The sequence below is a fragment of the Carcharhinus amblyrhynchos genome, chromosome 24 (genome assembly GCF_965287045.1).
Source record: "Carcharhinus amblyrhynchos chromosome 24, sCarAmb.v2.hapA, whole genome shotgun sequence".
Classification (NCBI taxonomy): domain Eukaryota; kingdom Metazoa; phylum Chordata; class Chondrichthyes; order Carcharhiniformes; family Carcharhinidae; genus Carcharhinus; species Carcharhinus amblyrhynchos.
Window position 1 is genome coordinate 17,262,616 of NC_137347.1, and position 27,711 is coordinate 17,290,326.

At 44.5% G+C, this 27,711-nt stretch overlaps 1 protein-coding gene across 1 annotated transcript in view; it reads left to right on the forward strand.

Moving 5' to 3' along the window:
* The window catches only part of LOC145358028 (disks large-associated protein 2-like), a 105,358-nt gene that overhangs the window by 23,762 nt on the left and 53,885 nt on the right, over positions 1-27,711 (forward strand). The window contains exons 2-3 of the mRNA XM_080211733.1: positions 15,310-15,530; positions 23,091-23,262. Coding sequence (XP_080067859.1) covers positions 15,310-15,530; positions 23,091-23,262 — 393 coding nt within the window. The remainder of the gene's footprint in view (positions 1-15,309; positions 15,531-23,090; positions 23,263-27,711) is intronic.

A 27,711-nucleotide genomic window follows, 5' to 3' on the forward strand; every position in this document is an offset into this window, starting at 1 on the left:
GTTGTCATGATGAGGAGATGCTGGTCTTGGACTGGGGTGGGCACAGTAAGAAGTCTCACAACACCAGGTTAAAGTCCAACAGGTTTATTTGGTATCATGAGCTTTCGGAGCACTGCTCCTTCCACTCATCTCTGAAAGCTCGTGATACCACCTAAACCAGTAGGACTTTAACCTGGTGTTGTGGGACTTCTTCCTGGAATTTTAGTGGTGTGGAATGGCAGCTCTTAATGACAGCTGGTACCTGGGCTGTGATTATTAAGATGGCCTGGCTTAAAGGCTGTGAAACCCATTCCATGGAAGATGATTCAAGAGAAAAATCTTCAGGACATACACACCGAACCATCCTGAATAGGGAGAGAGCTAACTGACATTCTCACTGTAATCTTTGGATCCTGCTTTGCAAACTGGGGAAAGGCCTGATTGAGAAGGTGAAGCGTTTTCAACAATTTCACAGCTGTGATGATGATAAAAGTATTCAATATCTGAGATGAATATCCTGATGGCATTACAGGATATGGAGAAATGATGACTTCCCTACTTCTGTCAAGGTACCAGTTGCACTTGCTGAATGTTGCATTTCAATGCTTGCTTTAGTGTCCATCATGGGCTCATTAACATAACCACTGAACCCATTAGTCTACACCGTTTCCTTCGTAATATTCACTTACACTGCAGAAGTACTTAATTGGCTTTAAAATGCTTAATGGTGTCTGGTGGTAGTGAGAGGTATTGTATGGAAGTAAGCCTTCAGGCAAAATTTTCTCCCAAAATTTCTGCGTCATAAAGGCGAGATAAATAGGGTGAATTGTGCCAGTCTCTCCACATTGCAATCTTTTGACACTCAAGTCACTTTTTTGGAGAGTTGGGAGTTTTGCACCGATACTGAGGAGGTCAGAGCCAAAACACACTGGTGAGCAGCTGCAGAGAGCTCGAACGCCATTTCCCAAGGGCACCCCTATCTAACAGTGCATTGGGAGACTCCCTCCCACGGACATCGGATTACCCCCTCTCTTTCAGTGGCATGCTTCCCATCCCCTGACATGGGCCACCCATATTGGAGCATCAGCACCTTCCTGATGGGTGCCCCTGCCAGACTCCCAACATGAACCACCCCTCCCACCCGCCCCCCCGCTACTGTGGCACCCGGCATGCCCCACCCCCAATCATGGTTCCCCCCCATGGTGCATCCATGTATGATTCCCCCTCATAGTCTCCACCCATCATGGCGCCCACCCAGGTCCTACTATCTGTCCCTGGCACACTGGCAGTGCCCAACTGGCATTGCCTGGCTGCCTGCTGCCCACTGCCAGGGTGTCTAGTGGGCGTCATCAGGGTATTCAGTGGGCAACGCCAAGTGGACACTGCCCAGCCATTCCCCCAACCATCCGGGGTGGGTTTCAATGGCCTCCAAACCACCCGGCGCCACTACTGTATCAGGTCTGCACTAGTGGCGGCCAGTACTGATTCTCGCAATTATGGCACTGCACCTAAAGGCCGGAAGATTCCTTGCATTGGGTTTTGAACAGGCTGTGCATATTTAAAATAGCATTTCAAGCCAAATCGGCTTTGCACCCTTTCAGACTGGAAATGGATCGTGCCATTGGTGAGGGTTGGGAACATAGCAAACCGCCTGGTGCTGGGCACCAATCAGATTTTTTGCATCACACACCAGTTCCCCAGCTTGCTGCGCTGTTCACCAGATGTGGAGAGGTGGTTAAGTCGCACCCATGCTGTTTTTTTCGCTGGTGGAAGCGACTATTTTCAGAACAGATATGACAGAATTGAAGGAACTGGAATAATGGGGTACAGTCCTTCCAGGAAGCAGGGAGGGAGAAATTACACTCAAGGAGATTTGCGATTATACGGAGTCCCCTCAGAGTGATTTGCAGTTCAGGTTGCAAACACAACACTATTCTATAACAGCCATTAGAATCATAAAATCCTTACAGTACAGAAGGAGGCCATTAGCCCATCGAATCTGTACTGACCACCCAAGCCCCAGCCCCATAACCCCACACATTTACCCTGCTAATCCTCCTGACACTAGGGTCAATTTTCCATGGCCAATCAACCTAACCTGCATGTCTTTGGAGTGTGGGAGGAAACTGGAGCACCCTGAGGAAACCCACGCAGACATGGGGAGAAAGTGCAAGCTTCAATGACCCAAGGCTGGGATTGAACTTGGGTCCCTGGCACTGTAAGGCAGCAGTGCTAACCACAGTGCCACCCAAATTGAATGGCAAAAATTAGCAACTTCATTATATAAATTGGATTTTCAGCTTTCTTCACTCCTGTGCATTCACCAAAACGGAACAAACTGTGTTTTCATTTTTTAACCTATTCTCTCAAATGAGTTACAGTTGGGGAAAAAAACCTGATAAATTATTAATATCTAATTGCTCTGTGTCTGGGTAATCATTTGTTGTCTTTATGTTGCCGTTTTGTTTGTAATTGTTACTGACAAAGCTTTTAGTATGATTGCATGCTCTTGTTTGTTAAGTCAATGGAGTTTGGGTACCTGGCAATGGGAGATAGTTTTAGTTTATGAATTTGTACAGCCACATGTGTACCTGAACAGGTGCTGGAGTGCGGCGACTAGGGGATTGTCACAGTAACTTCATTGCAGTGTTAATGTAAGCTTACTTGTGACACTAATAAATGAACTTAAATTTGTTTACAATGTGCATCATAATAGTGAATAGCAACAAATATACAAAAAGAAAATTTAAACAAATGTAATATTTCTGTGAATATTTTCTTAGTTCATTTGGTAATGGTCTCAGTTCAGATACAGAAGGTTGCAGCTGTAGTGAATTTTAATTCTACCCCTCTTTTGGGACTATATCATTATCAGATGTATTCCTGGGATGATCACTCTCACTTAAAGTTGAGAAAGGCAGGCCCCACATACACTTAAGTTGGGGTCTGAAGAACTCATTTAATTCTTTCAGAAGGTGGAGAAATGCTAGAAAATATTACAGCCGTTTTTAATAAGTTTCAGCCAGATTGTAACAATCCAGGTGGGTCCAGGCATTTCTTCTCAACAAAGTTCAGTGAGGCATAGCAAATGAAAAATTGGCTACATAATCCATTTTTGGTGATGTTAATTCAGGGAGGAATGTTGGCCAAGATACCAGAACTATCTGTTCACCTAGTCATTCCATGAGATCTTATATGTGTGTATATCTGTAATGGGATTTGGGATACTGCTGTGAAGCAATGCTGCTATAAATATAGAGTTATAAAAGAATCCAGCTCTAAAAGGTTACAAGATTAAAAAGCATGATTCTCTCCACTGAAGAGTGTATGGAGATGGGTTCTGAACTTTGGATTCAAGAAGACTATTTGAGGCAGTATATTTTCTAATTCAATTACAAGTTTATTAAAGAACCAAGCATGTTGTTCATGTTTGATGGTAATCACAACATTGATAGTTCTAGGAAAAGTAGGTATTTCTGTAAGAGAATCCAAGTATCAGAGAGATATTTAGTTGATCCACCAATATTTAAGGTAGTATTTATCTTAAATCTCCAAACTATCAAATCTACCAAGATCTATCTATCCCAATTAAGGAGAGAAGTATCATCAGAATACTATAGCAGCTATACATTGCATTCAGAGGCACTGATATAAATCCAATAAATCTAAAAATCCTACCGTGAGGGGGGTTGGAACTGGTTGGTCCATTAGGCTCAATCAGCACACAATTGAAGACACGGCAAGCAATTTTTTCAACAATGTATATTCAGAGAACAGACTTAGTTGATTGAATGATCTTAAATGCTGCTAAGATGTTTTGGGCAGGTTTAGATTAAAGGGCAATAATGCATTCAGCTGATCAAATATAATATTAGGGATTTACTTTAACGTTTCACCCAGAGCACGAAATATTTCAACTGTGAAGGTTCAGATAGAGTAAATAAAGGGAAATTATTGCTAATGGCTGAAGCTGTGACAACCTGATGGCATAAATTCAAGGTGATTGGTAAAAGGTGGCAAAATATGGCAGGCCATGTCAGCACGGTAGTGCCACAGGCATGAGCGATGGCAGCATATTGGCACAATTTGTAACACTCCTCACAGTGCTAGGGACCCGGGTTCGATTCCCTGCGTAGCTGTGTGTGGAGTTTGCGCATTCTCACCATGTCTGCATGGGTTCCCGCCCAGTCCTCTGGCAAATATAGACCCCTGGGTGGAAAGGGGGAGGTCAGGAAGGTCAATGTGAATTGGGATGAGGTTTTCAGGCAAGGAGGGAACGTACACCTTCACCTGGACATCATGAAGGAGAGGCTCTCAGGCTTTGGGAAACAGTGGGGAGGTTAAAGGTGATGCCAGGGGAGTGCCCACTGTGATGGAGGAAAGGATGTGGGTGAATCGGGTAGGGGATAGAATGGGAGAGCTGATCCGAAACTTTACTACAACCATTTTGCACAAATCCGAAGTGAGAGAAGCCTCATGATGGACAGGCACAGGTACAGCATTGGAGTTAATTCAGTGGGTGGCGGAGATACAGGTCAGCTCAAACAGACAATAACCTCTCCCTCCAGAATTACTTGTGGCCCAGCTGCGTGCAGCCGAGCTGCCAGTGGGAGTTATGAGGGGGTCACTCGTAGAGCCTGTGAATGAAACTGAAAGACAACATTATACATTTGCAGGGAAAATGAATATATTTTCAATTTATAAATGACAAAATGTGTTCACCCATGCATGATCAACATTTCTTAACTTTTGTAAATCTACCATTTCTTTCGAGTGTTGCCTTGGCATCCACAGCAAGGCTGTAGACCACCTGGGCAGTGGTTAGCAGTGTTATCTCTGATGACTTCTGTGTGTACCTTAGGAGAATCCAGGCCCAAGGGTCCAGGCAGGAACTGACTGTCCCTCTGGGGGCCAGCTGCTCCAGAGGATGAGGATGAGGCTGAGGCTGACGAGGTCACAGGCATAGGAGCTTCAGAGGGAATGGACAGCCTCTGAGATTCCTGAACAGGTGACCCATGGAGGTCCAGCTGTCGTTCATCTTCCCTTTGAGCATCCAAAGGACCCAGACTCCTTGAGGGAAGGGAAGACCTGGAGGGGTGTTGAAGTGTCCCGTTTCCCTCTCCTGTTGCCACTGTAGGAACTCACTCATGGATATCATGCTGTCCGTATTTTCACATTCTGATGGATCAGGGTCCCTATGGCATCTGCCACCCTTCCCATGAAGACCTCCATAAGTGTGTATATGGACAGCGCTTCATCAAAGAGCAGGTAGATGCACTACTCTGACTCACGTGCCACTCTATTGAGGACTTCCAACAGCTCTGCCTGATGTTCTCCCACCTTCTGCTGACCCCCAATGATGGGGACACACATGAAAGGCCAAATCCAGAGGCTCACCATCCGATTCGGAACTCACATATACCTCTTCTCCATTAGTTCTCCAAACACCTGGAAACTCGGCTGAACCTGCCTCTTCCTGCTGTGGGCACCGGTCTGTTCAATGACCACTAGATTGCAAACCCAAGCCTGCTGTACAGCTAGGTACCCTCAGGGTGCATGTCGCTGTGCCAGTCGAGGGTGTGGGTAACTGTGGTAATGGGCCTTCCAGGCTGCTTATTTCCAGCTCTTCAATGGAGGTGGTGTGCTGTCGACTGGAGGTGAGGAGTTTGTAGAATCCCAAAAGTGCGGAAGGAGGCCATTTGGCCCATCAAATCTGCACTGACCACAACCCCCCCCAGGTCCTATTCCCATAACCCTATGCATTTACCCTGCTAGTCCCCCTGACATTAAGGAGCCATTTAGATGGTCAATCAACGTAACTTGCACATTTTTGGACTGTGGGAGAAAACTGGAGTACCCGGAGGAGCTGATGGAGCTGAGGGACTGGCTGGCGGCGAGTGTCGGTCAGTTTGACAGAGCTCCTGTGAATCAAAGCAGAGATAATGAGTGGATGGAGTCAAAACCAGGAGACAGCACTCATAGTGGCGTTGAAAGAGTGATAATCTGCCTCAGAATCTTCAGATTTGTGTTTCCCGCTAACTTTACCGTCGCTGCAGGCATGGTCCATGTCCTCACCGGCCAGCGGGATGACAGCTTCCACAAAGTGAGTAAGGTGTGTCACACTAGCAACTCCACCCCTGGTCTTGGGGCCTCTTTCTCCTGTGGTGACCCAGCTTCTTCTGTATGCAAACAATTGGAAAGAATGTGGAGGCGGGGGAGGGGGGGTGGGGGGGGGGGGGGGGCGGCGGTGTCGGGGGCGGGGGGGGGGGAGGTGGGGGTGTCGGGGGGGGTGCGATGGGGGGATGTTGGTGGGGGGTGCGATGGGGGGAAATGCAAGCCGTGGTGGATGATGAGAATGCGTGGTATGTTTCTGGGTTGAGTGGAACCATGGGCCGTTGCTACCATCACATCCCAGGATGGATTGGTGACGGTGGTGGATCTCCTGCGGCCAGGGCAGAGGATAGAGAACATCATAGTGGGCCCTAACATCCACCAAAAGATGCTGCAGTGAGGCATTACTAACTCTGGGGGCTGCCGTTTTCCTGCCTCGAGCGCTCCTGGTGTGTTTACATTGAGCAGACAGTTCTCAGCATGTTTTTAATATACAGCCTGGAGCAAGGACGTGCTGAGTTCATAATGCGGCGGGCACAGCTGAGACTGCCCGCCAGCGATCTGACATGTTTCCCATGCACACATTATTAATGAGGCAGGAGTGGCAGGAAACGGATAATATGACACAAAAGGCCAACTTTGCGGCTGGCAGGAAAAGCATCATTTCTCACTTTGTTCATTTCTTACTGAGAAGGCATTGGCAGAGTGGTATTGTCACCCAACTAGTAATCCAGAAATTCTCTAGAGACCAGGGTTTGAATCCCTGACAAATGGTAAAATTTACATAGAACATAATTGTGCCGAGCTATGTCCAAACCCAAGATCAAGCTATCCCATTCTCTGTAATTCTGGTGTGCTCCATGTGCCTATCCAATAATCGCTTGAAAGTTCCTAAAGTGTGTGACTCCACTATCACAGCAGGCAGCGCATTCCACACCCCAACCACTCTCTGAGTGAAGAATCTACCTCGGACATCCCTCCTATATCTCCCACCATGAACCTTATAGTTATGCCCCCGAGTAACAGCTACATCCATCCAAGGAAATAATCTCTGCACGTCCACTCTATCTATCGCCTTCATCACCTTATAAACCTCTATTAAGTCGCCTCTCATCCTCCTCCTCTCCAAAGAGAAAAGCCCCAGCTCCCTCAACCTTTCCTCCCAAGATCTACCCTCCAAACCAGGCAGCATCCTGGTAAATCTCCTCTGCACTCTCTCCAATGCTTCCACATCCTCCAGAACTGAACGCAATATTCCAAATGTGATCTCACCAAGGTCCTGTATAGTTGCAGCATAACGCCACGGCTCTTAAATTCAAAACCCCTGTTAAGCAATTTGAATTCAGTTAAAAAAAAGTTGAAATTAAGAATCTAATAATGAAATTGTTGATTGTTGTAGAAAAAAGCTGGTTCACTCACTTTCGGGAAGAAAATCTGCCGTTCTTACTCGGTCTGGCCTAACATGTGACTCCAGAGTCTCAGCAATGTGGTTGACTCTTAAAATGCTCTCAGGGATGGGCAATAAATGCTGGCCAAGCCAGGGATCCTTACTTGCCGTGAATAAATAACAAAAAAATGCAGGGAAAATTCTACTAGAATCTGGCCTGGGATCGCTCCTGTTTACATTATTCAAAATTGCACTCAGGCAGAGAAACACTTGTGAGATTGCAAAATTTGATGATTGATTCCAGTCACCTGGTCACGTAATAGACGTAGGCAAAATCCATTGTGCGAAAGAGACAACTTAATTGCATTATCCAGGGAATTGCAGATAGAATTTAGACTGGGGAAATTAAAGTGATGCATTTTAGAAGACAAGTCCATTGATAAAGTTGAGAAAGGAGAAGGAACCTGACAATATTATTGACGAAACAATAAATGTACCCAGTCAATAGGAGACCTGTTATCAACTGATCAAGTACTGGGCTATATCCTGAGTGTGTTTATTGTAATTCAATACCGATTACTCTAACTCCGTAAGGCAATATTTAAAACATGATGGCCTCACCTTCAAATCTACTGATTTATTGGAGAAGGTTCAGAGAACATCAGCAAGGCCTCTTAAAATTCTTATGCGTAAGGAGAATTTCTTATGTGTAAGGAGGGTGCCATGAAAATGAATATTTTTCCATTGACAAAATGTAAATTGTGAGGCACGCCTGAATGACACTGTTAAAATGCCAAGAAATACTCCATAACTTAAACCATGGTCTTGCACAGGTCTTGCATAAACATGAATGGGTTAATGCCAGGGGTTAATGGGCAATTGAAGTTAAAAGTTAGAACAAAGGACTTTATTATAGGTTGGTGGATAGCTTGAAAGCAGCAGCCAATTAAAAGCCGAAATGAAGGTCTTGTTCGGGATGGGAATATATCGTTTTTAAGTTTGAGAAGATTTACTTTCAGGCCCCCCAATGACCTTGTATCTAATTACAATCACTCTCCACCCTTCCACCACAGCAGAGTAACCAAGGACATGCTCCGAGCTTCCTGCCCTGTGCCATTTCCATGTCCCAAGTGCACTCCTGGCACAGGTCCACTCTCTGACACATGCTTATGATGGGACTATGCAATGCATAATGGAAACAGAAACTGCAGACCTATGCTGCCAACATCAGAAGAATGTGCATCTTCAAGGTTATTTTGGGAGAGAATATTTTCAAGATGTTTAAGAGACCCACCTTTAGGTGACACTCGAGACTTTTACAGGTCTCCGTGTCAACAGGCGTCTTGGTGCAATACCAATCCTGCCTTTTTTTGTGACCCATGGCCAGATGCCAAAAAGAATGAGATGGAATGCCAGGCAAGCCTCCTTCGTGTTTGCACTGGAGCAGCCTCCACTCAGTCCTGCCACAAGAACATTGGGCAATGCAAAAAAAAATCTCAGCAACATTATGGTTCACAGAGACTTGTTAAGAACACTACATTTGAACCCATAACTGAACTGAAACCAGGCATTTTCCTGACACAGTAAAGAGGAAGATGTAATTCAGGGCCACAATAATGAATTAATTGTTGTGGGTGATATCAGTGGCAATTCAGGAACCTCGAGGAGAGAAAGCCAGATTTAGCTTACTTATCAAGTCATCTTTGAAGTATAAAGACCCTCTGATATTAAAACATAAGTGTGAAAAAACAAATGCATTCTTCTTTCTATTTTAGCAGAAGTGTGAATTAATGTATGGTATTTGAGCCAATGCCACAAATAAAGTAGCTAAAATAACTCCACCGAGGCCAGTATCCCTTCACCAGATTCCGTTTATTTAGAAGCTAATCTCCACTCCTAAGAGTGCTTCAGGTACAAAGTCAGAATCTGGAGTTTCAGTACACTCCTCATTATATGCAAAAGTGAGTCTCCCTGATTGGACAGGCAAGCATTACCTCAATCAGGGAGCTCATACTCCAAGAGGCCAACCTCATGGGTCTCATTGAGGTCATTACATCAGTAGAGATTGGAACACAATGGGCTGTGTTTATCTGAGTATTTGAGGAAACGGGGGTCTTCCTGAAGATGTTTGGTTCCCCACTCAGAACCCTCTTGCCCAATTAAACATCCTCCCTGCCTCCAAACCCAGCTTGGGAAGCGTATCAAATTCTGCCCAGGAGATATACTGTTATCACACAATAGAATTTCAGACCAATATTCTGCTGGACGATACAAATGTCCAGCACACTCCAGATGGTCAGGTATGAATAATATAGATTATAAAGTTGGATACCCCTCATTCAATTTGGGGCCCAAGGTACATTTCCACAAATTGTTACAATCGTGTCTCATCGTTTGCGAGATGGTAGAGTTCTGGCGTATAATCTCTTTGCAAAAGTAAAGGCCTAACAGAGACTCGGTTGGAATTTTATTGCCCTGTTTGCCACAGGAATCAGAGTGGGCAAGAGTCTGACCACGGAAATTTCTGTTGGAAATTTCTTTGGGCAGGAATTTCCGTCCACCATGGGAATTGGAGTAGGGGAGGGGCGCACCACGGAAAGGTCTGTTGACCTTGGGTGGGATTTTAGCATTTCGGAACGAGTGAGGTCATAAAATCACACCTGTGGAAATTTTAGTTCAGTGCCCAGAGAAGCAGTTAAGGCTACCTCTTTGAATGTTTTTAAGGCAAGGGTAGATACATTTCTGAACAGTAAAGGGATTAAGGGTTATGATGAACGGGTGGGTAAATGGAGCTGAGTCCACAAAAAGACCAGCCATTATCTTATTGAATGGCGGAGCAGGCTCAAGGGGCCAGATAGCCTACTCCTGCTCCCAGTTCTTCTTTAATACAAAACATGATGAAACGAAGAATATTCATGTGCTAACAGAGAATAGGAGTGGGGATGGAATATCTGTTTTGGGACAAATGTAGAGAAGGACTCGGCTCTGAAAAGGATGAACAGAACTCAGTGTCTAAACCACTAAGGCCTGGTGACACATATTTCAGACTGTTGAAAGAATTCAACAGCTCTGAACTTAATTCTTCCATTTTCTTAGATGTGTGAACGGTACTGACTGACTGGATGGTCGCCAGCTTCACAGCGTTCAATAATTGACAGAAGGATAAGCAAAGTAGCTGCAGACAAGTTAGTTTAAAATTCAAACCTCAAGATCAAATCAGTCAGTATTTAAAAGTTTAGAAGATAATAAATCACAGCCACCATGGATTTAACAAAGGCAAACATCATTAGAATTCCTTTTGAAGAAAGAGCTAAAGGGAATATGCAGTAGTTGTGTATCTACATTGCCAAGAAGTTATTTATAATTAGATAATTTGCACAAGCAAACATACTAACATTTAAAGTGGAAGTTGAGCTACAGAATACTGGCTACTTCCTGGCATTTTTGAAAGGACAGTTTTAAAAATTCATTTTCGAGATGTGGGCATTGCTGGCTAGGCCAATATTTATTGCCTGTCCTTAGTTGCCCTTGTGAAGGTGATGATAAGCAGCATTCTTGACCCGCTGCAGCCCCTGAAATGTAAGTACACCCACAGTGCTGTTAGGGGAGGGAATTCCAGGATTTTGACCTAGTGACTGTGAAGGAACGGCAATATATTTCCAAGTCAGGATGGTGAGTGATTTGGAGGGGAGCTTTCAGGTGGTGGTGATCCCAGGTATCTGCTGCCCCTGTCCTTTTAGATGGTACCAATGTGAGTTTGGAAGATGCTATTGGAGAGTCTTGGTGAGTTCCTGCAGTGTATATTATGGATGGTACGCATGGCTGCCACTGTGCATCAGTGTTGGAGGGAGTGAATTTTTGTGTATAGGGTGCCAATCAAGTGGGCTGCTTTGCCCCTGGATGGTGTTGAATTTCTTGAGTGTTGTTAGAGCTGCACTCAGGGGAGGAGATTCCATCACACTCTTGACTTGTGCTTTTAGATGATGGACAGGCTTTGGGGAATCGCGAGGTAAGTACTCACTACAGGATTCTGACCCTGTGACCTGGTCTTATAGCCACAGTATTTGTATGACTAGTGCAATACAGTTTCTGGTCAATGCTAATCCCCAGAATGTTGATAGTGTGGGATTCAGTGGTAGTAATGTTATTGAATGTAAAGGGACAGTCGTTAGATTCTCTCTTGTTGGAGGTGGTCATTGCCTGGCACTTGTATGGTGCAAATGTTACTTGCCAGTTGTCTGTTGAAACCTGGATTATTTAGGTCTTGCTGCATTTTGGCATGGAATGCTTCAGTATCTGAGGAGTTGTGAATGATACTGAACATTATACGGTCATCAGGGAACATCCCCACTCTGACCTATGACGGAAGCAAGGTCATTGATGAAGTAGCTGAAGATGGTTGGGCCTAGAACACTACCCTGAAGAACTCTTGCAGCAATGCCCTGGAACTTCGATAATTGACCTCCAACCACCAAAACGATCCTCCTTTGTGCCAGGTATGACTCCACCCAGCAGAGAGTTATCCCACTGATACCCATTGACTCCTGTTTTGCTGGGGCTCCTTGATGCCACACTGTGGCTTCATGTAATGAGACATGGCCCCAAGGACCATGTTATAGCAATGCCCTGGTGTGTTTCGTTACCTGTTTTACTAAATTACTTTCTTAAGAATAAGTAAATTGGGTATTATTTGAAGTGTAAAGTTAACACGGATTTGAGGAAATAGCCGGAGTTTCAGGACGAATCAGATCATTCATCCAAAGAGATGGCACTGGAAGGATGAGCCAAGTGGTATGAACCTGTAGTTGCAAGCAACTTTTAGGGGGTGAGGTTTCAGAGGGCCATGTGACCCATTTGGCCAATCAGGCTGAAGCACGCCAATCCTGAGTCTGGGCCCTCCCAAACAGTCTGGAGACTGAGGTTGAAGTAAACACTGGCATCTTTCTCACTCTCTGTATATAGTTCCTCCTGTTAATAAACAGTTCCTCAGTGCCTCCACTTGGTATCGCCACTCTTTCCGAGATATTACAAAACCTGAGCCGGGTTAAAACGTGCCTGGCACCAAGTCACCTTCAAGACTTAAGGAGAGAACTTGCGTATATAAAAAAGTACCTTTTGTGGCCTCAGAACCTTCCAAGACACTTGCTAACCAATGGTTTACTTCTGATCATAGGAATCATAGAAACCCTGCAGTGCTGAAGAGGCCGTTCAGCCCATCGAGTCTGCAATGACAACAATCCCACCCAGGCCCTATCCCTATAACTCCACATATTTACCCTGCTAATCCTTCTAACCTCTGCATACCGGGAAACTAAGAGGCAATTTAGCATGGCCAATCCACCTAACCACATATCTTATATGGTCAATTGTGGCAGCCAATTTGGAGACCACAAGGAGCCTCAAACAAATTGAGATGAATGACCGGTTAATCTTTTATTTTAGGGGCACCGATTGAGGAATGAATGGCCAGATGAACTGCTCATCTTCTGAAGATTATCAAAAAGGCTTTAACACGCCAGTCAGACAGGGAGACAGGTTCTTGGTTTCTCTGGCAGAGCAGTGCTTACGCATGCAAATGATATGCTTCAATCCTGGACTGAGACTTGAATCTATAAACTTCTGATTCAGAGGCAGAAATGTTCCTACTAAGCCAAGCAAATTCAGGGCATGGGTAGAAATGATGCGCAATAGTGAAAGGGTACGAACTTACGAAAAAGATTCTAAGTGCCGAACGAGTGTGAAAACGGGAAAGTTTCAGATTCGGTTTTTGAGTGTGTTTGAAAACCTTCAGGCACTTGGTGCAAAACAAAATGCCAGGATGTGATTCTTGCCGGGGATGAGAGTGGAGCCTGAGCCTGTCAGGGAAGCTGGCTGCCGAGCTCTAGGGGCGCCATTGCGCAGGCAGTGCCCCAGCCCTGCCCCCACCGCCCAACAATGGAGACCATACTCACCGAGGAGAATCTCAACCTGCGAGGTGGTAAGTTAAGTGAGCCCGGATGACAGCATCTAGGGCTTGTTAATGACATGTAAACCTATTTCGCCGACAAAACAGGGCCAGTACAATCAGGGGAGGCAAAGAAAAATGTCTTTCTGATTTTTCGCCTCCCATCTTAGCTTTTCACCTCACCTCGCTGAAAGTTGGGCAGGACAAGGTTGTAAGCTCACGTCCTTCTTTGACGTATTTCTGGTTTTCCTCACTGCAGCACAAAAATGACCACCAGTGAATGCAGCATCTGAGCATATACCCCATTTTCACAATGATCTGCTGTCTGCTGTTTTACTGTAGGCCTTAACTCATCTTTTTAATTCATTAATATAGGAAGTCTCACAACACTGGGTTAAAGTCCAACAGGAATCACTCAGCTGATGAAGGAGCAGCGCTCCAAAAGCTCGTGATCCCAAATTAAACCTGTTGGACTTTAACCTGGCGTTGTGAGACTTCTTACTGTGCCCACCCCAGTCCAACGCCGGCATCGCCACATCATGACTAATATAGGAAACGGGAATGGCACTTGACTACGTTAAAGGTAGATTTGGCTAATGCCACATGCTGCAATTTCTAGCTTTATAACTTAGTTGGAGAAAGCCTGTACTTGAAATTCACAAGTTTAAGATTGTGAATTTTCATATCCAAGCTATGCACTTCTGACTTTTGACGTATTTTCTTCGCTGCTGTCTTATATATTAGGTCAATTTCTGAAAACACACGTGTTGACTTTGAAAGCCTAATGGCTACCCACGTTCTCAGGAAAGATCAGCCGACAGACTGTGAAGCTGTTCATGCAATTCTCTGTTAGCTCTTTGCTTTCTATATTTTTCAGGATGTATATATACATTTAACCTATAAATTGAAAAGTTGGCCCTCAAATATTGAGCAACTTTGGATATTTCTGTCCGACGGCGTTCCTTGTGATGTGTCACTGAGGAGCAGTGATTTCAGGTCACCTGCCTGGTCAATAAATGCTAGCAGCTGGAACTCTGCTGTGAAGCCACTTAGACAGATGGTGAATGACAGAGATTGTGAGAAAACATAAGGCCAAGCCGCAGGGAATTGTACAGAAACACAGTGCGTGGCGTCTGGATTTACTTCAGCAAAGTAGGTGTTGCCAAAACCAAGAGCAGCGAATTATATCAGACAAGTTGACCAGTACCAAGGATTGGAGAGTTGCACTGCTTGATGGGTGGTGGGGGGGGCAGGGGGAAAAAAAATCCAGCTTCTTTTCTCAAAACAAACAAAAATAAAGATGCGTTTGGGTGATTGTCCAGCTTGGTGGGTCTGCACACACCCGCTTCTGTTCTACCCAGTCATTACGAGAGGATTCCTTCAAAAGCGTCTCTTTCAGCTCCCACAACATTACCTCTGGCATTCCCAAAAGGTCTATCCCGTCTCCCTCCTATTTCTTTATTTTTAGACGCAGTACAGTGATTAGCATTGCTGCCTCACAGTGTGAGTGATCCAGGTTCAATTCTGGCCTTGGATGCCTCTCTATGCGGAGTGAGCACATTTTCCCTGCGTCTGCTTGGGTTTCCTCCGGGTGCTCCAGTTTCCTCCCACAGTCTAAAGATGTGCAGATTATATCTGTGTACTTGTTCCAAAACCAAAGGAGACATTCTGCCTTCGTGCCTTTTCAAAAAAAAACAAACAACCAAATGATAGCAAGCCACTGAGATCACATGCAAGCATCCAACATGATTTCTGGCAAAAATGAAATATTATTAGCCAAGACAAAATGCCCATAATACTCTATAAATATGTATTATTTCAGTCAGCAATGTTGAATACTGCATGAGATTTAACTCCTCTAACTGTTCCATTTTACTTTGTTATGTAGGTGCCCCAGGATGAATGGGGAGGTGGATATCCAGGAGTGAACAAGGACGGTGAAATTCCTTGTCGGAGAATGCGCAGTGGCAGCTACATCAAAGCAATGGGAGATGACGAAAGTGGAGACTCAGATGCAAGTCCAAAGATGTCACCAAAGGGAGCTTCTCAGCACGAGAACTATCCAAAATTGTTGGGTGCGGGAAGCAGCAGTGAGCAGAGTCGCTCCAAGTAAGGTTACGCAGTCTGCTGAACCCCAGTCAGCTTGGGCTGTGCTGTTGTGTTTTTGTGAATTAGGTTGCATAACGTTCACTCCAGAGACCTGTAACACACATCACGTGAAAAACTGATACACGTCATAAGTGTTTCATATATACAGCACATTAAGGTGCATGTCCAATTCCCCAGTAAAGATGCATGATTTGTAAGGAAGATTCAATTTATGTAGCTACTGTCCTTATCTGGGATGGTGGGGCTATCTGGATTCAGTATGTGCAAGAGTAGGGGTTTTACTTACTGATCTCAGCCTGTCCCTGGAATAGGGAGAGGAAAGGGTAACACAGTGACACAGTGGTTAGTGCTTCTGCCTCACAGCACCAGGGACCCAGGTTCGATTCCAACCTTGGGTAACTGTGTCGAGTTTATATGTTCACCCCATGTCTACGTGGATTTCCTCTGGGGTACTCCGGTTGCCTTCCACAGTCCAAAGATGCGCGGGTTAGGTTGATTGGCCATGCTAAATTATCCTTTAGTGTCAGGGGGATTAGTAGGGTAAATAGGTGGGATTTCAGGGATAGGGTCTGAGTGAGATTGTTGTTGGTGCAGGCTTGATGGGCTGAATGGCCTCCTCTGCTCTTGTAGGGATACTATGATTTCCAAGCATTTCACACCCGATAGCTATCCAATAGCACTCACAGGAAATGTGCATTTGTGGATGACAAGGGGGTAATATTTTCTATAGATGAATAGCCGCACAGTGGCCATGCTATCAGAGGCTAGTTATAGAGAGTGTTTGCCAGCACAACAAAGCAATTAGTCCAGCTAAAAGGAGCACCTCATTGGGCCACTTCTGTTGTGGAAAAGGACACATTTCTGCACATAGAGAGAGAGAATTGATATGGGAAATCCAAAATAATGGCAACCACGTAAAGATGCCTTAATGTTCACAGTAACAATTGATCGCATTGTTATAAAAATCACAGCTATGTGCTTGCAATTTTTATTTCTAATGATTAACTCAAATTTACAGGCAGCCATTCTGTTGCACCCAATTGAGTTTCCTGATCATAATGGACCTTTAAACTGACAAATGCTCAGCAAAATGTTATCGCATTTTCAACCTGGGCTTGTGTTCCAGTCAGGTGCAATGGGTATAAATATCCCATGTCTGGCAGATGGAAAAGAGCCTCTGACAAAATGAGCTTGGACAGGATCTGTCCAGTGTCCAATTGCTGTATGTCTGTTGTTAAAAAAAAACTGCCAATAATTCTGCATGACAGATGACAGATTCACTCAGAGAGACCATAAGGATAATAATTCTGGGAACCAACAATAGCAAGCCGGTGCTTTTCAAGGAATGGCTGCTGCTCCAAGGTTGGGCTTAAGCATATTGCTGGGCAGTGTAGAGGCAGCTTTACTTTCTAGTCAGCTGTACTTGACCAAGAGTGCTTGACACTGCCACCGATGCAAAACAGGTGAAGATCTTCAGCACTTGATATCTTAGAGCACAATAGCCACTAGAAATTGAGCCTAATATTTGTGTAAAATAACAGAATTAACCATGTCTTCTTAGCCGACAATCCCCTGATAATTTTGGAAGTGCAGGGACTAATTTAATATTTTACTGAAAGCTATATATAGGTTTATCTTTTTTGGGATGTGCTAATTGCTGGCAAGGCCAGCATTTGTAGCCCATCCCTAATTGCCCTCGAGAAGGTAGTGGTGAGCTATGTTGTTAAATCGCTGCAGTCCATTTGTTGTAGCTACACCTTAGTTGGAGCTTCACTGATCCAGGGCGACACGGTGGCACAGTGGTTAGCACCGCTGCCTCACAATGCTGGGGACCCAGTTCAACTGTCTGTGCGGGGATTACACGTTCTCCATGTCTGCATGGGTTTTCTCTGGTTGCTCCAGTTTCCTCCCATAGTCCAAAGATGTGCAGGTTAAGTAGATAGGCCATGCTAAATTGTTAATCTCAGAGGGATTAGCATGGTAAATATGTGGGGTGACGGGGATAAGACCCAGGATGTTGTAAAGTTGTGCATTTAATCCCTGAATTGTGGTGGGCTCAGGTCAATTGGCTCATTAAAGAATCTAGTTGGCTGCCAGCATCCAAGAATCCAGCCCTTTCCATCCTCTGACTAAATTATCCCTTAGTGTCCCAATATGCCACAGTTAGATGGATTAGCCATGTTAAATGTGTCAAGTCACAGGATGGGGGAGAAAATCTGGGAATGATATTCTGTCAGAGAGGTGGTGCAGACTCAATGGTCCAAATGGCCTCTTCTGCACTGCAGGGATTCAATGGTATGTCATAAATCCTTACAGTCCAAAAGAATGCTATTCAACCCTTTGAGCCTGCATTGACTTTCCAAAAGCACATTCCACGCAGGCACCTCCCCTCCACCCTATCCCTGTAACCCACACCTTTAACATGACCAATCCACCTAACCTGTACTTCTTTAGACAGTGCGAGGAAACCCACACAGACACAGGGAGAACGTGCAGACTCCACACAGACAGTGACCCAAAGCCTAAATCAAACCCGGGTCCTTGGCGTTGTGAGGCAGCAGCGCTTGCCACCTTGCCGCCCTAAACCGGGCAAGTTTTACCTTCACCAGGAGACTGGTGCAGGACCCTTCCCATGAATGAGTGGGCTGGGACTCCATGCTTTCAGCCCCCACCAGCCGGATTAAATCTAGCGTGGAGAGTCTGCAGCAAGTGTAAGTGTAATGAGAAGTTTGTATGTTCACTCACTGCTGCAAATCCAGGCCAATAGCTCAGTCAGGGGAATGGATAGGAGGCAATTGCTGCCCACTTGTAATTTTCTGCTTTAATAACTACAATCGCTGTGAAGCCAGCAAATTCAAGCACTGATGGAAAATTGGTTTTAAAAAAATCTCCCATTGGAAATATCTGGAATCGTGTTTGTTGGACCGGAACAAGAGACGGTGCTGTATCCTGGACAAGATGTGATGAGGTAGTAGATGCCAAATACATTAGTGCTATCCCCCAGAGTAGACCTGCTTGCTTTGTGTGCTCAAATTTAATTGCTGCATCACTAATAAGTTCCCTTACATTTTGATTTGATTTGCTTTGATTTATTATTGTCACAAGTATCAGGCTACGGTGAAAAGTATTGTTTCTTGCGCGCTGTACAAAGACATAGAGTGCATAGCGGAAAAGGGAAGGAGGGTGCAGAATGTCGTGTTACAGTCAGAAATAAGGTGTAGAGAAAGAATGAAGAAAATTTACAGCACAGGAACAAACACTTTGGCCCTCCAAGCCTGCACTGACCATGCTGCCCAACTGAACTAAAACCTTCCGAAGACCATATCCCTCTATTCCCATCCTATTCATGGATTTGTCTAGACGCCCCATAAAAGTCACTAAGTATTTGCTTCCACTACCTCCCTGGACAGCAAGTTCCAGGCACCCACCACCCTCTGTGTAAAACAAAAACTTGCCTCTTACATCTCTGTTAAACCTCGCCTATCGCACCTTAAACCTATGCCACCTAGTAATTGACTCTTACACCCTAGGGAAAAGTTTCCGACTATCCGCTTTGTCTTTTTCCCTCACAATCAGCTTCACCTATGGAAAGTCCATTCAAAAGTCTAATGGCAGCAAGGAAGAAGCTGTTCTAGAGTCGGTTGATACATAACCTCAGATTTTTGTAACTTTTTCCCGACGGAAGAAGGTGGAAAAAAGTAGGTCTGGGGTGCGTGCATTCAGATTTTGTCCCATGACCTCTCTCATTTTTGACCACTGGTCAGAATTGTGCATATGTTTTTGTGGTAACCATTCACATCCATCCCACTGCAGGATTTTTGGTTGAAAATGTACAATTGATTATACTTTAAACCGTGACTAGGTAGTTCTGTGCTGCCACCTGGAGGGGAGAGTTGAAAGCGAATACTCTGCATCTTTCAGGGGGGTGTAGGGATATTAGAAGGGTTGGTCAAATTGTTACAAAGTGATTATTATTTAAAGCACTATTTAGGATCTTTATGTCCAATCCATTTCCTAATTACAGTTGTGCATTCGCGCAAAATTGGAATGAAAATGGAAGCTTCTTTCTAACTGACTCCAGTAATACAAGGAGCACTGATGTTTTAGGACAGATCCCAGGCCTGTCATTTTAAGAGACATTTAAGTATTGTTAGTGTACTTAAGGGTGACAGTAATAATATAGCTGTCATCTGCTAAGTTTATTTCAGGCACTGTATGAATGAAATAGACCCATTCAGCTGACATTTTACCTGACACACTCTCCACAGGCTGAAGATGCCGCAATGTGCTTCAGAAGGCCTGGTTTGCTTTTGGTTTCCCCCTTTGCCAAAGCACAGAAAGGATTTTCATTCACATGCTGTCTTTCCTGACCGCAGAGCATTCACAAAAATATTTTGGATGCTATTTTAATGCAGGAGTCAATTTGTGCACAGCAAGATGCCACAAAGAGCAATGCACTAGACCTCTGTTTTTTTTTGAAGTAGTGGTCATTGTGGGATAAATATTATCCAGAACACTGGGAGAGTTCCCCTGCGCCTCTTCAAAACGGTCAGCTTCTGCATCTGCCTGAGACGACAGACAGGTTCTCGCTTTAGTCTCTCTTCTATAAGGTGGTATCTCTGACAATGTGGCACCCTCTGGGCACTACGCTGAAGTCTGAGCCTGTATAATGAGTGCAAGCCTCTGATATGGGACTTGAGCCCACAACCCTCTGTCTCAGTCGCAAGATCTTGCTGATACTGATTATTCATTTTTCTGTGTTACAAATTATTTCCCACCTGAGAGTCTTTGAGAAGAAAGCTTGTTGTTAGATTTTGGCATCATTGTTCCCTGCCAATTATTATAAGGTGGTTGTTTTATATTAACTTTCTTACCTTTGTTTCCTCAATCCTTGCTTTTGCATTGTCCAGCTGAGAAAAAAAAACAAATGTGTGTGTGTGTGTGTATATGTATATGCATATGCATGTGTGTGTGCATGTACGTGTACACACACTCATGGGTGTGTGTGTACATGTGTATATGTACATGTGTCCATGCATGCATGTGTGTGTGTATATGCATGTGTATACATACTCATGCACTTGTGTGTGCATGTGTATATGTGTGTGTGCATGCATGCACGTGTTCATGTGTGTGTGTATGCATGTGCATGTGTGTATGTCCGTGTCTGTGTTTTGTGGGAGTGAGAGTGGCAGTGTAATAGGAGGACGGCTGAGCTGCGTATTTGAGTAGCAAAGCAATATGCTGCTGACCTCTCCCTACTTTAAGAATTAATTGTTTTAAAATTATAATATTTTCAGTTAAGAAAAGTCACAGGGTCCACTAAATCTTGCCAGTAAGTAAAGTCTGTGTCTGCTCTTTGTGAGTGTCACAGTTACTACCATAACTGTTGTGATTAAAGATTAAAACAGCACCACAAAACATTTCTCCATTTGCAACATTCTGTCAGGAAACAAAAGGGGAAGGAGGAATTTGCTTGCAGAATACATTAATATCATTGAAGAAGGCCAAGTCACAAAGATATTGGATAATGGCACTGCCTGTGGAATCAACATAGCCAGCACTGTTTTGCTAGAAGCCATACTATGTAGACAAATTTCTCCTCCAAAGTATCTAATGTTGAATTAAGTTAATAATTGAAGAAGCAACTAAGGGCTGGATTTTTGCAGAGTTAAGCCAACTCTAGAGTCCTTTAAAAATGTCAGGTGGGATTTGGATACAAACATGCCAGCTGATTTCCAGCAGATCCAATAAGTGCCAGAGGACACGATATGCAGCGTGATTAACACGGGCGGGAAATCTACACTTAGCAGGGGTTCATTTAAGCTTAGTGCTGAGTCCAAATTCATACCATTTTAGCCGTCGCAATTGTCTTACCCTTCAATGTCAGAGTCATATATGTACAGAGGAGGCATAAACACTTTTGAAAGATGAATAAGAGCTGTTTAAGTCTTATGATCTTAAATTGCTTAGATCTCCAGTCCTTGAAACAAAAGTATTATGGAGTGGATTGACTGATAGACTTTAGGGGAAAAAATTAACACCTAGTTCTGCTCTTTCAATATGCTTTCTTATGACATTTTCCAAGGGTGGTTTTTACAGCTGGTCCCAAAAGCTCCAAGAACCACTTATCTCACCAGGGGCGTTGAGTTGACATTTTGATTGGCAGTTTTAAGAGTATTAAAGGAATAGCTGGCTTTGATGTGATACTGATTAGGAGTTTGTTTTCGTTTTTACAAATTAACCACTTTCTTTATACCAGTTTCTTCATGTGATGGTAGATTTGAAGGGCAGGAGGAAGTGATAGTGATAGCAAGTAACATAAGACCAGGAAGGGACATTGGGAGGTGAGGTGGTGAAAAGGGTGTGACAGGGCAGGGTGTATGCCTCGTGTCTATTTATAGAATCCCAACAGTGCAGAAGGAAGCCATTCGGCCCATCGGATCTGCACGGACAACAATCCTACCCAGTCCCTAGCCCTGTAACCCTGCATATTACCCTGCTAATCCCTCTAACCTTTGCATCCCGGGGCATGCTGTTTGCTTTCTTGATGACCTGACCTATCCGTGTTGCCACTTTCAGTAATCGGTGGACATGTATACCCAGACCTCTCCGACCGTCAATACTCCTAAGGGTTCTACCATTTACTGTATAATTCCTATAAGCATTGGACCTTCCAAAATGCATTATCTTACACATGTTTGGAATAACCTTCATCTGCCATTTCACCACCCAAGTCTCCAACTAGTCTATATCTTGCTATATCCTGTGACAATCCTCTTCACTATCCGCAAAACCACTAATTTTTGTGTTGTCTTTGAACTTACTAATCAGACCTGCTACATTTTCTTCCAAATCATTTATACATGCGATGAACAACAAAGATTCCTGTGGAACCACCACTAGGCATAGCTTCAGTTCAGAAAAGCACTCTCTACTGCTATCCTCTGTCTTCTATAGCCACGTCAGTTCTGTACCCATCTTGCCAGCTCTCCTCATTTACCGTGTGGACTTCACCTTTCATACCAGTTTACCATGAGATACCTTGCCATAGACTTTACTGAAGTCCATGTATGCAACATCCACTGCTTTTCCCTCATCTATCATCTTCATCACTTCCTGAAAAACTCGATCAAGTTCAAAAACTCGATCAAGGCACGACCTCCCCTTCACAAAACCATGCTGTCTATCACTAATAAGTCCATTTGTTTCTACATACGAGTAAATCCTGTCCCTAAGAATTTTTTCCAATATGATGTGAGGCTCAGTGGTAGCCATGTTCATAATGAATGGCAGAGCTGGCTCGAATGGCCCACTCCTACTTCTAATTTCTATGTTCCTATGAAATGTTAGAATCCTTTCTCAACTGGAAAAAAAATGGGTGAAATTGGTATTTTCTGGTAACGTGACGTTGGGTGGGAGTGAGTCAACATATCTGAATTTATTTTTCCATTAACAGCCTCTTGATTTGCTGCTGACACTGGCAAGACCAGTGTCACTCCTGATATTTTTCTGTGTGTTATATCTTTTGCAGTAATGCCTTTCTGTTTACCCACACAGGTTCAGCTGTAAGCACTGCTCTGATCCATACATTTGCAACCACTCCTACTTGCAAGGACATACTGTAATGAACTACAGCCTGGATAACCTGCACCGGTCTAGTCTCCGCACCCCATCGAAGCTTCTCCCCAGGGGTCAGGGCTACGGTCGAATGCTCAGTGCCAACAATCAGGTAAGATCAGGTATGAAATTGTGCAGTAAGGTGGCTAACAGACTTAAATTGTTTGAAATGGGACAAAACTTGACTGGAGTGGCTTCATTCGTGGTCTTTTTATGGGAACCAGTGTACACGACCAAGATTTAGTTTAACCCATACAAAATATTATGTTGTCTCCAGTGACTAAAAGGCAAGTGTGTTACTTTATTAGATCAGTTAGTGGTTTATCTCCTGGAAGCTGTAGTTTATCTGTTTAGTAATATATGTAAACTGTCAATTGTCAGATCAGTTGTTGTCTCTGGGTCAGGAGCTTGTATATTTGAGTGCCCCGCCAAGCTGACACTGAGGGGGTGATCTTACTGGCCCGTCATGCCAATCAATTGATGGGGCAAGCTGGTAAATTTGGGCGAAAGGCGAAAAATTGGGTTCATACTCGATTTCTTGCCTCTCACGATCTTACCAGCCCTGACTTGCTGGCATAATCAGCCTCGCACCCAGGAAGGGCAAATGGCAGGGGGTTGGAGGGATGATGTCCAGGAGACTACAGGAGTGAGAGATTGCTCAGTGCACTTAGAGATTGGTGTGCATGTGTAATAGCGCATCCAGCAATTAGCAGCTGACTTCTCAGCATGTATAGGCTCCATCCACACCCCCCTTACTGATGAGAACCACAGTTGAGATCTTTTTTTTTCCTAAATGCCATAAGATATGTGCTCACCCAAAAAATGGGTGCAATTCTCTCCCATTTTCATGCTCGTTCAGTGCCTGGAATTTTTTTGGTAAGATTGGCCCCTGAGCCTCTGCTGCATTTATTGATGTGCCATCCTCTTGATGGAATGAGATCCTATCCAACTGTTCAGCTGAAAGTTGCCATGGTAATACATGAAGAGAAGTAGGATTTCTGCTGGTGACTTGGCAACTTCTGCCAAAAAAAGACAGATTGAGTGGTTATTGATTGATGCCTGTGAGATATCCTGAAGCAAAATGGCTGCTATCCTCCCCTCCAATTATTTCTTGTGTGACCTGCTTTGAGACAATTCAGCGTGCGATAAAGTTTTTGTTATTATTTCACGGGATGTGAGCTTCGCTGTCTCCCCCAGCACATTTTTTAAATTAGTGACTTTCCCTAGTTGCCCTTCAGAAGGTGGTGTGGAGCTGCCTCCTTGAATTGCTGCAGTCCAAATGGAGTAGCTACAATCACAGTGCTGGCAGAAAGGATTTTGACCCAGTGACAGAGGGAAAGGCCATATCATTCCAAGTCAGGTTTGTGTGTGTCTTGAAAGACAATTGTAGGTGAAAGAATCCCCACTCATCTGCTGCCCTTGTTCTTCTACGTGGTAGAGTTTGGATGTTGCTTTTGAAGGAGTCTTGGTGAGTTGCTGCTGTAGAAGTATGAGTTTTAGTTGACAAGGCTCACATGATTGTAACACAACCAGAATGGTTAAACGTAAGTAGTGCTAGCTGTGTCCAATATTATGGCCAGGATTTTCCGGTTCTACCGGCAGCAGACCCCCGACCGTGGGATTCCCACCAGTAGGGGGTGACATTGATGGGAATTCCCATTGAAAGCGATGGGACCACAGAATCCCACCATTCGAAAACACTGGGCGGCACAGTGGTTAGCACTGCTGCCTCACAGCACCAGGGATTCGGGTTCAATTCCCGGATAGGTCACTGTCTGTGCAGAGTCTGCACGTTCTCCCTGTGTGCGTTTCCTCCTGGTGCTCCAATTTCCTCCCACAGTCTGAAAGACGTGCTGGTTAGGTGCATTGGCCGTGCTAAATTCTCCCTCCGTGTACCTGAACAGGTGCTGGAGTGTAGCAACTAGGGGATTTTCACAGTAACTTCACTGTAGTGTTGATGTAAGCCTATCTATGACTAATAAATCAACTTAACCTAAAAACAATGCACCACTTCCCGCCGGCAGGAACACATGGCTGGGAGGCCGGTGTATCTTGCCCTTGGTGTTTCAGGACATCCCTGGTTTTTCTTTGTTCAGTATTTATTAGAATAAACATGCAAAAGATATTCAGAAGCAGATTGTTAGGACGTGGGTTGGCATGGCGGCACAGTGCTTAGCACTGCTGGCTCACAGCACCAGGGACTCGGGTTCAATTCCCAGCTTTGGGTCACTGTCTGTGTGGAGTTTGCACAGTCTCCCTGTGTCTGCGTGGGTTTCCTCTGGGTGCTCCGATTTCCTCCCATAAGCCAAAGATGCACGGGTTAGGTTGATTGGCCATGATAAATTAACTCTAGTGTTAGGGGGGTTAGCAGGATAAATATGTGAGGTTACGGAATAGGGCCTGGGTGGGATTGTGGTCCGTGCAGACATGATGGGCCGAATGGTCTCCTTCTGCAATGGCAGGATTCTATGAGGAGCTAAAAGTTTTAACAGAAGGTAAGTACAGGGAATTATTGGGGGTACAATTTACATATGTTTTGCTCTTATGAATTAAATCAGAATTCATATTAGCTCCATTTCTTCAGCGTATTTACAATAATGTATTGAATTTACTCTGAATTCTGGGGATCTAGACATGTTCAATGCAACCGAGTAGGCAATCATTGCAAAGAAAAAGTCATGTTGCTCAGTCGCCTAATACCCATCTTAATTAATACATTAAATGGTGATCTGCGAGCCAGGAACTCCAGCGAGCATGGGAGGAGATCAGTGGGAGATTGGCAGAGCCCCACTGTGCTTGGAAGCTTTTGGCAAAGATATTTGATTTGAAAAGAAAAGCTCCAAGGTGAGCAGTGAGAATCCCATACTGTCAGTGACTTGACTACATGGTGTCTGGGTTACAATCAGATAACATTAGTCGAAATCCCTGTCCAAGGTGGTTATTTTTAGTCACCACAATTGGGTTGACACAAGAGTATTAGGAGCACAAATGTTGTCATAGCTCGCTGAAAGTGGAGTACAAAAGAAGATACTTAGATGGATTCTGACAGGCTAAACAAGTCAGACATGCTTAATATTAACTCAGGGAAAGCTGCTCACTAAAAACCCCTTATTCACAAATAGAAATGACTACTTGAAAGCATACATGCTGCTTTCCCATTTTCAGGTATCAGGATATTATTGTATGTCATTCTATTCGACTGAGTGACACATGCAGCATTGTGTTGTGTGACCTCTGGTTCTCCATGCAGAAGAATGTATCAAAGGATTGCACTAGAAGGTGGCCTTCAATGTGTGCCATTATTCCAAGACAATCATGTTTTGTAGCAACTGAAACTGCTCCACTGTTACAGGGATTATAAGCTGGGAAGCTGTACCAGGTTTGCAGAAAGCTCATGGTGACAGAAGTGCTCCTGTTTGTGAAATGATAATCATCGTGACAAGGGGAGGAATCTTCCAGCCCTGCCAGTAGGGAGAACCTGGGCGGCGCGGTAGCACAATGGTTAGCACTGCTGCTTCACAGCTCCAGGGACCTGGGTTCGATTCCCGGCTCAGGTCACTGTCTGTGTGGAGTTTGCACATTCTCCTTGTGTCTGTGTGGGTTTTCTCCAGGTTCTCCAGTTTCCTCCCGCAGTCCAAAGATGTGCGGGTTAGATTGATTGGCATTGCTAAGAAATTGCCCTTTAGTGCCCTGGGATACATAGGTTAGAGGGATTAGTGGGTAAAATATGTAGGGATATGGGGGTAGGGCCTGGGTGGGATTGTGTTCGGTGCAGACTCGATGGGCTGAAGGGCCTCTTTCTGCATTGTAGGGTTCTATGATTCTATGAACCGTGGTAGGCGGGGGGATTTGGTGGGAGGCAAAAAAATCTATTTCCCGCTGGCAGGACGAACAATCAGAATTTTAATCTTGGGACTTTGAATGCTGGCTAAGAGCGGGTTGAGCCTCCTGACTAACAATGTTGGGAAGTCTGTTTGCATTCATTAACATCCCAAGCATAAAGTTTAAAGTTTATTTATTAGTGTCACAAACAGGCTTAAATTAACACTGCAATGGAGTTACCGTGAAAATCCCCTAGTCGCCACATGCCAGCGCCTATTTGGATACACTGAGGGAGAATTTAGCATGGCCAATGCACCTAACCAGTACAGACTTTGAACAGACAGTGACCCAATCCAGGAATCGAACCTGGATCCCTGGCGCTGTGAGCAGCAGTGCTAACCACTGTGCCACCATGCTCAGTGAAAGACCATCTCGCCAGAAATGAAGCACCCGCTTCAATTTAAGGTCCTGCCAGCAGGTAATTGAAATGTTCAGTTTTACAGCTGTTTATAAGTGAGCTTCACCTCTTCCATGACATTGAGATCAGTAGATGCTCCTTTCACTTTCCTGCAGGTAACTTCATTCACATTGGGTGGCAGCAACACAAGCTATACCAAGGCAGGACACGGGAGGCAGGACTGGTGGGGAAATATTTGATGTTCCTGCCTGTTTCTGCATCACCAGCAGATCTGTTGGGGCTGAGCCTGGAGGCTTGTCACCTGCATTGCGCTGAGCAGGG